Below are 12,305 nucleotides of genomic sequence, written 5' to 3'. Positions count from 1 at the left end.
CCCTTCCATTACACAGATATGGACATCAGAATAGAATACTCCCTTCCATTACACAGATATGGACATCAGAATAGATGACTCCCTTCCATTACACAGATATGGACATCAGAATAGATGACTCCCTTCCATTACACAGATATGGATATATGTTTTTGTTACAAGGATCTTGTTTCCAGAAGATCAAGTTCCACACCCTCTGTCTTTGCTTAATAACTGATGATATGAAAGGTACACAACTCTAATCATGAAACACAAAACACAATAGGTAAAACAGCATATAATGGCGATATCTAATGAGTGCATGATCTTGATCACAATTTTAAAGTAGAACACTGACAGGTCAGTAAGGGCCCCGTCTTGTGGCAATATATCCCCCATAATCATCAAGAAGCAATCTGCCCATATAGCTGAGCTTGACATTTGGAATTCAAAAAGAATCGCAAGGAAGCAAAATATACATTTTACATGTACTATGATGCGAGTCTTGTTATCTTCCACCTCCATATTTGCTGGGCTAACAGAAATGTAAATACCGGTGCAATACTCATTTGTTAGCTTTGATTTGTTTTATTTCACCTTATATATACCTCCTCCATCAAGAGCCAGGGTCAAAGTCAGAGATCCTCTTTGTCTTTGACCTTTGGACCTAAATGACCTTGATCATTAACCCAGTGACCCTGATCTTTGGTCAGTTGACTTGTTCTTTAATTCCGACCAACTTTGCTTCATAATATCATAACAAAATGTTCATCAGTGAAAAATATTAAATACTTCATAAATCCATTGAGCCCCTGGTCCCAAGGATGCTTCATATCAAATTTAGTTAAAATCCAATCAGTCATTCAGGAGATAAAGGCTTTTAATGGGAAAAGTTGACGCTGGATGGACGAAGGACACCGCAGTACGGCATAAGCTCACTTGCCATTCGGGCAGGTGAGCTAAAAAGTGTCAGAACAGACAGACAGACGGACGGACAAACGGACAGACAGACAAGCTGATTCAAGTATACCCCCCCCCCCCCCCCCCCCCCCTAACTTCATTGCGGGAGGTTATAATTTACAGTTTACAGATAAGAAGTATCTTAAGCTACGAAAGAAAGATGTGAAATATTAAGTCTGATATCTTGGCCCAAAACTGCAGTGTGTGAAGCAAATAAAAACAAGACAATGTAGAAATTGTATTAGTATGAGAATGCCAACATGAGTAAATTTTCAAGAATCACTTACAATCATTTCACTTTTCAAATTATACTTTGCAGTTATTATAACTACTATGTGCTCAACAATGTATAATTTGCACTGTGAAAACTCTCTCCACAAACAAAATGCCTCAAAACATTTCCCTGCACTAATCTGATAGTTGATTACAGGCCCCTATACTTACTATAGTATCATTGATGAGTTTTCCGAGTGTTGTGACCTCGACCTCCGTGAAGATGGGTTCCTCCACCTGTGACAGATTCTGGACAGTCTGTAGGAAGTACACAGAGTGGTTAAGCATTGACTCAAGAGCTTTCAGTGCCTCGGGCCGCTCCTTCGTCTCTCTGACACGCATTTCTAGATCCTTGGTCATCTTCTTCAGTTCCCGTAGCTTCTCTGTATAGATCTGCAGTACACAAGGTATACAAGTTCATTATTGATTAGTTCTATTAACCACACATCAAAACACTAATGACTGAAAGGAACAGTGTAATTTCATTATTAAACAAATAGTCAATATTACACTAAAAATTCTAACAGCATGTTCACCAATCATTTTGTGAGCCTCTGCAATGTTTCCATGTCAGTTTACTTCAGCACAAGTTATTTATGTCCAAATTTCTTACTGGGCAACATATTTGAACAAAAAACTAAATAAACAAGAGGCCCAATAGGCCTGCATCGCTCACCTGGTATTAATCTCTCACTTGTAACATTAAAAGTGATCTCAAGTAAACTTATAGGCAAAATATCAAAACTTATGACTATAAATCATTCAAAAGAGCCTAGGTCTATTAAAAGATGTTAAAACATTTGACCCATGTGACCTTGAAAGTCCAACAAGGTCATTACTACTGGCCAAAAAGAAAAACCCAAGGCCTCTTGGATTTTTGGAAGAAGTAATTTAAAGATTTTAAACATATTTGACCCCTGTGACCTTAAGTATAGGTCAAGATAATTGATTTTAACAAAATTGGTAGCCCTTTATCCAATCATGTTCAAGCCATATATCATTATCATGTGCCTTTTGGTAATTCAGTAGAAGTCATTTAAAGATTTTAAACATACTTGACCCCTTTGACCTTGAACATAAGTCAAGGTCATTCATTTGAACAAACTTGGTAGCCCTTCATCCTAACATGCCTCTGGCCAAATATCAACATTCAAAGCCTTTTGGTTATTCAGAAGAAGTCGTTTAAAGATTTAAAACATATTTGACTCCTTTGACCTTGAATATAAGTGAAGGTCATTTATTTTAACAAACTTGGTAGCCCTTCATCCCAGCATGCTACTGATTAAATATCACCTTCCTGGTCCTTTTAGTTATTCAGAAGTCTTTAAACTTTTTAACATATTTGACCCCTGTGACCTTGAAAATGGGTCAAGGTCATTCATTTGAACAAACTTGGTAGTCCTTCATCCCAGTTTGCTTCTGGCTAAATATCATCACCCGAGGCCTTGTGGTTATTAAGAAGAAGTTGTTTAAAGTTTAAAATTGATGCCGGAGGCCAGACGAATGGACAACGGACACTGCGCCACAGCATAACCTCACCTGGCCCTTCGGGCCAGAAAAAAAGAGTTATGCAATTCTGTTTTGAAACAGGGACAGAGCTGGCGATCTGATGTTGTTTATGAAACAGGGACAGAGCTGGTTGTCTGATGTTGTTTATGAAACAGGAACAGAGCTGGCGATCTGATGTTGTTTATGAAACAGTGACAGAGCCGTTGGTCTGATGTGGTTTATGAAAAAGGAACAGAGCTGGCAATCTGATGTTGTTTATGAAACAGGAACAGAGCTGGTGGTCTGATGTTGTATATGAGACAAGGACAGAGCTGGCAGTCTGATGTTGTTTATGAAACAGGGACAGAGCTGGTGGTCTGATGTTGTATATGAAACAAGGACAGAGCTGGCAGTCTGATGTTGTTTATGAAACAGGGACAGAGCTGGCGGTCTGATGTTGTTTATGAAACAGGGACAGAGCTGGTGGTCTGATGTTGTTTATGAAACAGGGACAGAGCTGGTTGTCTGATGTTGTTTATGAAACAGGAACAGAGCTGGTGATCTGATGTTGTTTATGAAACAGGGACAGAGCTGATGTTGTATATGGAACAGGGTCAGAGCTGGCAGTCTGATGTTGTTTATGAAACAGGGACAGAGCTGGCGGTCTGATGTTGTTTATGAAACAGGGACAGAGCTGGTGGTCTGATGTTGTTTATGAACAGGGACATATACCTTTCAGTTCTTCAGAAGAAGTCGTTTGAAGTGTTTGACACATTTAACCCCTGTGACCTTGAAAGTAGGTCAAGGTCATTTTCATTCTCAAACTTTGTTCGGCTCCATCCCAGGAAGCCATCAGCCAAATATGAAGATTGTGTATCTTTTAAATTCTTCAGAAGTCGTGTGAAGTTTTTGACATATTTGACCCCTATGACCTTGAAAGCAGGTAATTGTCATTTTAGTTCTCACACTTTGTCGGGCTCCTACCAACAAAGCTTTCAGCCAAATATCATGACTTTAGGCCTGTTCGTTCTTCAGAAGAAGTTGTTTAAAGGAAAAGTTGACTGACGAGGACGGACGACGGACGCCGTACCATGACATAAGCTCACTTGCCCTTCGGGAAGGTGAGCTAAAAATTGTTCCTCTCTGCTCCATACCAAATTTGGACAAAATCCTGTCATTCCTACAGAAGAAGAAGGGTTTTGAAGAATTTGCTATGTTTCCCCTATTGGGCCCCGCCCCTATGCACCATGGGGGGTCAGATAAACTGTTTACACAAAATTAAGTCCCCTTCACCTAAGGATGCTTCAGGCCTAATATGGACAAATCCCTGTCATTCCTACAGAAGAAAAATAATTTGCTAAATTACCCTTATTAGGCCCCAGGGGGTCAGACCAACAGTTTATTCAATTTGGTTCAAATTCACCCAAGGGTGCTTCATACCAAATTTGGACAAAATCCTGTCATTCCCACAAAAGAAAGATTTTGAAGAATTTTCTATGTTTTCTCTATTGGGCCCCATCCCTCTGCCCCCAGGGAGAGGTTGGGGGGGGGGGGGGGGGGGGGGCACACTCACTGTTCATACAAAATTGAGTCCCTTCTACTCAAGAATGCTCCAGACCAAATTGGGATGAAATCCCTTACCGGGTAAATATAATTCCTATGGTAGTAGGAGGATTTTAAAGGTTTTACCTCCATTTCCCCTATTGCGCCTCACTCCTCTGTCCCCAGGGGAGGCCACGCCCACCGTGTCTACAAAATTGAGTCCCCTTGGCCCCAGGATGCTTCAGACTAAATAAGGAAAAAATCCCTTAATCCCTATGGTAGTAGAAGGATTTTAAAGGTTTTACCTCATTTGCCCTATTTGGCCCTGCTTCTTTGCCCCCAGAGGGGGGGGGGGGGCACATCCACTATTTATACAAATGTGAGCCCCCTTGGCCCAAGAATGCCCCTGGGGCTAAATTAGGAGACCCCTTGGCCAAAGGATGCCCCAGTCTTAATTAGGATAAAATCCCTTAATCCCTACCATAGAAGAAAGATTTTAAAGGTTTTACCTCTACTTCCCCTATTGGGCCCCGTTCCTCTGCCCCCAGGGGGGCCACACCAACTGTTTATACAAAATTGAGAGCCCTTGGCCAAAGGATGCTCCAGTCTTAATTAGAATGAAATCCCTTAATTCCTACGGTAGAAGAAGGATTTTAAAGGTTTTACCTCATTTCCCCTATTTGGCCCCACCCCTCTGACCCCAAGTGGGGAGCCACACTCACTGTTTATACAAAATTAAGTTCCCTTGGCCCAAGGATGCTCCAGACCAAATTTAGTTAAAATCCACTAAGCCGTTCAGGACTTAGTAGTGTATTAACTCTTTCCGTACCGCAACTCCGGTCCGGATTCCGTACCGGATGTCCTTACTAGACTCGCCCCCGCGCATATAACAAAATGGCGGATTATTAATGTACTTTTTAGACTAGGTGTAACTGCTGCAAGAATTAAACAGGTTACCGTGAACAAATATTGTTATTGTTTCATGTTCTGGTTCATAGACAAACACTTATTCATTTTCGCAGCATAATGACTAACTGGCAGCTGATTATGACTCAGAAATCGACATCTGTCTAGCAATAAACGATACGATTCCTTGTATTTAACACAGCGTTTGAAATGGGGATTGATTATGGGTATGAATGTGGAGTCGTTGAGTTTTTTTCGAAATACAAGTAGATTTCATCAAGAATAATATAAGAATACTCAAATTTACTTCCATAAGTCTCAACAAATATCTGATGATGAATTTACGAGTGTTCGTATCAAATTAAGTTGCCGCCATCTTGTTTACATTTGAGGCACCAAACTCAAACATCTTGCGGCAAATGCGAAAACACTAAGTCACATAATAAAAAAGTGTACTCTGCACAAATAAAATCATTTCTTCCAAACTGATGGGTTCTGATTTTAGCGACAATTAAATGTACACGACAACAGTACGGAAAGAGTTAAAGGAAAAGTTGACGTACGACGGATGCCCTTCGGGCAGGTGAGCTAAACAAGAGGCCCAATGGGCCTGAATCGCTCACCTGGTATTAATCTCACACTTGTAATCTTAAAAGTGGACTAAAATACAACTACAGGCAGAATATCAGTGTTTGATCCATAAGAACCTATTAAAAGATTTAAACATATGACACCCATGACCTTGAATGTCGAACAAGGACATTAGGTTGAACAGAGTTTATAGTCCTCCAACCCAGCATGTTTCTAACAAAAGATCATCACATTTGACCTTTTGCTTATTAAAAAGAAGTCATTCAAAGGTTTTAAACATATTTGACCCCTGTGACCTTGAATACATGTCAAGGTCATTCATTTGAACAAACTTGGTAGCCCTTCATCCCAGCATGTTACTGGCCAAATATCATCACCCTAGGCCCCTTGGTTATTCAGAAGAAGTTGTTTTAAAGGTTTTAAACCTATTTGACCCCTGTGACCTTGAAAATGGATTAAGGCCATTATTTGAACAAACTTGGTAGCCCTTCATCCCAGCATGCTTCTGGCCAAATATCATCACCCAAGGCATTTTGGTTACTGAGAAGAAGTTTTTAAAAAAGTAAAAAGTTGACGCCGGGCAGACACCGGATGACGAATGGACAGACGGACAATGCACAATGCCATAAGCTCACTTGGCCCTTTGGGCCAGGTGAGCTAAAAACCTAAAATTATGTTTGGTGATTTTTGTAAATTCTTGAAATTAGCCCCCTACCCCTAAAACAAGAGATCCCAGAGGGATCTTGGTACCCACCATTGTACCATCTTCATTGGTTTATGTCAGTTTGATCTTTTTTCTTCTTTTCTCTTATCTGTTTGATCAAGTCATGTAAACAGTAAATGCACTGTTTCATGTATTTTCTTGTACAGTTATTTAAATGCTAGAGAAATAGATCCAATCATTACAATATCAGAAACTTCCTGTGGCCATCTTGTTTTTATGGTCACTTTCCAAAGTGAACATGCACAACTACAGACCAAGGGCAACCTACATATTAAATTTGAGAAAGATCCCTCCAGAACTTCCTGGGAAATAGTGATAACGAACATTAACGGTCAAAATCCAAGATGGCTGGCTTTTGGCTGATCAGTCTCAAAAGTAAACTTGCACAACTACAGACTAAAGGGAACATTCATATCAAATTTGAGGAAGATCCCTATCTATATGTTAATCAATTGACCTAAAGTCAAGGCTCCCTGCTGTATGTAACTTGGTTTTCCTACTTCTGGATAACTTTGCTATTCTGATGCAATCAATGTAAAGCTATATTAAAAAAATTGCCCAAAAAATGTGTGTAAAAGGACAAAACTGTTAAATACTGTTGAAAAATTTACATGTTTTATAAGTCAGTCAGGTTTTATCCTCAAGTCTTTACATATAAACATTTAAAAGGCTTAATTGGTGACATAGCAAAGGGAGATAACTACTTCTTTCTTGGCATCATCATCCTGCTCGTACATCCAGTCTGATGATTCAGAGAGAACTTTACTGTACTCCTCTCTCTCCATCTCTGTTGAACACTTTTCATACATTGGCCGAGACAGACGGTCGCCCATTTCAAAGATAAATGCTTCAAGGTCATTCTTGGCTTTCTCCAACAGTTTCTTCTCTTTATCTTTGGCTGTCAGATCAGCTAATCTAGTAAAATAACAAACATTAACTATCAGAAACAGTTCTGCTTTATAGAAAAGCTGTCTTCTTCAACTCATCTCATCATCTCCTTACACTAGTTAGCTACTTTAATACAGGGATCGGGAACATCTCCTTACACTGGTTATCTACCTTAATACAGGGATCGGGGAAATCCCCTTACACTGGTTAGCTACCTTAATAAAGGGACAGGGCAGGGACATCCCCTTACACTGGTTAGCTACCTTAATACAGGGATCGGGGAAATCCCCTTACACTGGTTAGCTACCTTAATACAGGGACAGGGCGGGGACATCCCCTTACACTGGTTAGCTACCTTAATACAGGGATCAGGGACATCTCCTTATACTAGTTAGCTACCTTAATACAGCGATCGGGGAAATCCCCTTACACTAGTTAGCTACCTTAATGCAGGGACAGGGGACATCCCCTTATCCGCCCCTTTCACTGGTTAGCTACTTTAATACAGGGATCAGGGACATCTCCTTACAATTGTTAACAACCTTAATACAAGAAATCAGGTACATCACCTTACACTGGTTAGCTACCTTAATACAGGGATCGGGGACATCTCCTTACAATTGTTAACAACCTTAATACAAGGAATCAGGGACATCACCTTACACTGGTTAGCTACCTTAATACAGGGACAGGGGACATCCCCTTACATTGGTTAGCTACCTTAATACAGGGATCGGGGAAATCCCCTTACACTGGTTAGCTACCTTAATAAAGGGACAGGGCAGGGACATCCCCTTACACTGGTTAGCTACCTTAATACAGGGTCAGGGGACATCCCCTTGCACTGGTTAGCTACCTTAATACAGGGAATCGGGGACATCCCCTTACACTGGTTGGCTACCTTAATACAGGGATCAGGGACATCTCCTTATACTAGTTAGCTACCTTAATACAGGGATCGGGGACATCCCCTTACACTGGTTAACAACCTTAATACAAGGAATCAGGGACATCCCCTTACACTGGTTAGCTACCTTAATACAGGGACAGGGGACATCCCCTTACATTGGTTAGCTACCTTAATACAGGGATCGGGGACATCTCATTACACTGGTTAGCTACCTTAATACAGGAACAGGGGACATCTCCTTACATTGGTTAGCTACCTTAATACAGGGAATCAGGGACATCCCCTTACACTGGTTGGCTACCTTAATACAGGGATCGGGGACATCTCCTTATACTAGTTAGCTACCTTAATACAGGGAATCAGGGACATCCCCTTACACTGGTGGGCTACCTTAATACAGGGATCGGGGACATCTCCTTACACTGTTTAACAACCTTAATACAGGGAATCAGGGACATCCCATTACACTGGTTGGCTACCTTAATACAGGGATCGGGGACATCTCCTTATACTAGTTAGCTACCTTAATACAGGGAATGAGGGACATCCCCTTACACTGGTTAGCTACCTTAACACAGGGACAGGGGACATCTCCTTACACGGGACATCCCCTTACACTGGTTAGCTACCTTAATTCAGGAATCGGGGAAATCCCATTACACTGATTAGCTACATTAATACAGGGACAGGGGACATCCCCTTATACTTGTTAGTACTGGTTAGCTACCTTAATACAGGGATCGGGGACATCTCATTACACTGGTTAGCTACCTTAATACAGGGAATCAGGGACATCCCCTTACACTGGTTAGCTACCTTAATACAGGAATCGGGGAAATCCCATTACACTGATTAGCTACCTTAATACAGGGACAGGGGACATCCCCTTACACTGGTTAGCTACCTTAATACAGGGACAGGGGACATCTCCTTACACTGGTTAGCTATCTTAATACCGGGACAAGGGACATCTCCTTACACTGGTTAGCTACCTTAATACAGGGAATCAGGGACATCCCATTACACTGGTTGGCTACCTTAATACAGGGAATCGGGGACATCCCGTTATACTAGTTAGCTACCAAAATACAGGGAAAATCCACTTACAATAGTTAGCTACCTTAATACAGGGACAGGGGACATCCCCTAACACTGGTTAGCTACCTTAATACAAGGAATCGGGGACATCTCCTTACACTGGTTAGCTACCTTAAAACAGGGACAGGGGACATCCCCTTACAGTGGTTAGCTACCTTAATACAGGGACAGGGAACATCCCCTTACACTGGTTAGCTACCATAATACAGGGACAGGGGACATCTCCATACACTGGTTAGCTACCTTAATACAGGGACAGGGGACATCTCCTTACACTGGTTAGCTACCTTAATACAGGGACAAGGGACATCTCCTTACACTGGTTAGCTACCTTAAAATGGGAATTTGAGAATCCCCTTACACTGGTTAGCCAACTTAATACAGGGAATCAGGGACATCCCCTTACACTGGTTAGCTACCTTAATACAGGGATCGGGGACAACTCCTTACACTGGTTAGCTACCTTAATACAGGTACAAGGGACATCTCCTTACACTAGTTAACTACTTTAATACAGGGAACGGGGACATCTCCTTATACTGGTTAGCTACCTTAATACAAGGACAGGGGACATCCCCTTATCCTGGTTAGCTACCTTAATACAGGGACAAGGGACATCTCCTTCCACTAGTTAACTACTTTAATACAGGGACAGGGGACATCTCCTGATACTGGTTAGCTACCTTTATACAAGGACAGGGGACATCCCCTTACACTGGTTAGCTACCTTAAAACGGGGAATTCGAGACATCACCTTACACTGGTTAGCCAACTTAATACAGGGACAGGGGACATCTCCTTACACTAGTAAACTACTTTAATACAGGGACAGGGGACATCTCCTTATACTGGTTAGCTACCTTAATATAGGGTCAGGGGACATCCCCTTGCACTGGTTAGCTAACTTAATACAGGGACAGGGGACATTAATACAGGGATCGGGGACATCTCCTGACACTGGTTAGCTACCTTAATACAGGGACAGGTTACATCTCCTTACACTGGTAAGCTACCTTAACACAGGGACTGGGGACATCCCCTTACACCATCCCCTTACATTGGTTAGCTACCTTAATACAGGGAAAGGGGGCCTCCCCTTACACTGGTTAGCTACCTTAAAACAAGGAATCAGGGACATCTCCTTACACTGGTTAGCTACCTGAAAACAGGGACAGGGGACATACCCTTACACTGGTTAGCTACCTTAAAACAGGGAATTCGAGACATCACCTAACACTGGTTAGCCAACTTAATACAGGGAATCAGGGACATCTCCTTACACTGGTTAGCTACCTTAATCCAGGGATCACTGGTTAGCTACCTTAATACAGGGATCACTGGTTAGCTACCTTAATACAGGGACAGGGGACATCTCCTTACACTGGTAAGCTACCTTAACACAGGGACTGGGGACATCCCCTTACACTGGTTAGCTACCTTAATACAGGGAATCGGGGACATCCCCTTACACTGGTTATCTACCTTCATACAGGGACAGGGGACATCCCCTTATACTTGTTAGCTACCTTAATACAGGGAATAGGGGACATCCCCTTATACTAGTTAGCTACCTTAATACAGGGAATCCGGGACATCCCCTTACACTGGTTAGCTACCTTAATACAGGGAATCGGGGACAATCCCCTTACACTGGTTAGCTACCTTAATACATGGAATCGGGGACATCTCCTTACACTAGTTAGCTACCTTAATACAGGGACAGGGATCATCCCCTTACACTGGTTAGCTACCTTGATACAAGGAATTGGGGACATTTCCCTACACTGGTTAGCTACCTTAAAACAGGGACAGGGGACATCCCCTTACACTGGTTAGCTACCTTAATACAGGGAATCAGGGCCATCTCCTTACACTTGTTAGCCAACTTAATACAGGGACAGGGGACATCTCCTTACACTGGTTAGCTACCTTAATACAGGGACAGGGGACATCCCCTTACACAGGTTAGCCAACTTAATACAGGGACAGGGGACACCTCCTTACACTGGTTAGCTACCTTAATACAGGGACAGGGGACATCTCCTTACACTGGTAAGCTACCTTAATACAGGGACAGGGGACATCCCCTTACACTAGTTAGCTACCTTAATACAGGGACAGGGGATATCCCCTTACACTGGTTAGCTATACCTTAATACATGGATCGTGGACATCTCCTTACACTGGTTAGCTACCCTAATACAGGGACAGGGGACATCCCCTTACACTGGTTAGCTACCTTAATACGACAGGGGACATCCCCTTACACTGGTTAGCTACCTTAATACAGGGTCAGGGGACATCCCCTTGCACTGGTTAGCTACCTTAATACAGGGACAGGGGACATCCCCTTACACTGGTTAGCTACCTTAATACAGGGAAACGGGGACATCCCCTTACACTGGTTATCTACCTTCATACAGGGACAGGGGACATCCCCTTATACTTGTTAGCTACCTTAATACAGGGAATCGGGGACATCCCCTTACACTGGGTAGCTACCTTAATACAGGTACAGGGGACATCCCCTAGGGGACATCCCCTTTCACTGGTTATCTACCTTCATTCAGGGACAGGGGACATACATCCCCTTACACTAGGTAGCTACCTTAATATAGGGTCAGGGGATGTCCCCGTTTCCCGGTATTAAGGTAGCTACCCTAATACAGGGACAGGCTTACACTGGTTAGCCAACTTAATACAGGGACAGGGGACATCCCCTTACACTGGTTAGCTTCCTTAATACAAGGAATCGGGGACATTTCCCTACACTGGTTAGCTACCTTAAAACAGGGACAGGGGACATCCCCTTACAATGGTTAGCTACCTTAATACAGGGACAGGGAACATCCCCTTACACTGGTTAGCTACCTTAATACAGGGAATCAGGGACATCTCCTGACACTGGTTAGCCAACTTAATACAGGGACAGGGGACATCTCCTTT

At 42.5% G+C, this 12,305-nt stretch overlaps 1 protein-coding gene across 1 annotated transcript in view; it reads right to left on the bottom strand.

Annotated features, from left to right (window-relative positions):
* Positions 1–12,305, bottom strand: part of LOC110461418 (hypoxia up-regulated protein 1-like) — a 117,466-nt gene that overhangs the window by 14,669 nt on the left and 90,492 nt on the right. The window contains exons 21-22 of the mRNA XM_021514861.1: positions 7,168–7,378; positions 1,384–1,605 (exon numbers count right to left, since the gene is read on the bottom strand). Of these exons, the coding sequence (XP_021370536.1) occupies positions 1,384–1,605; positions 7,168–7,378 (433 nt within the window). The remainder of the gene's footprint in view (positions 1–1,383; positions 1,606–7,167; positions 7,379–12,305) is intronic.

The sequence above is a fragment of the Mizuhopecten yessoensis genome, unplaced genomic scaffold, assembly GCF_002113885.1.
Source record: "Mizuhopecten yessoensis strain PY_sf001 unplaced genomic scaffold, ASM211388v2 scaffold10613, whole genome shotgun sequence".
NCBI classification, from domain to species: Eukaryota; Metazoa; Mollusca; class Bivalvia; order Pectinida; family Pectinidae; genus Mizuhopecten; species Mizuhopecten yessoensis.
The sequence above is the reverse complement of the archived record's forward strand: the minus strand, read 5'-3'. Positions and strand labels throughout refer to the sequence as shown.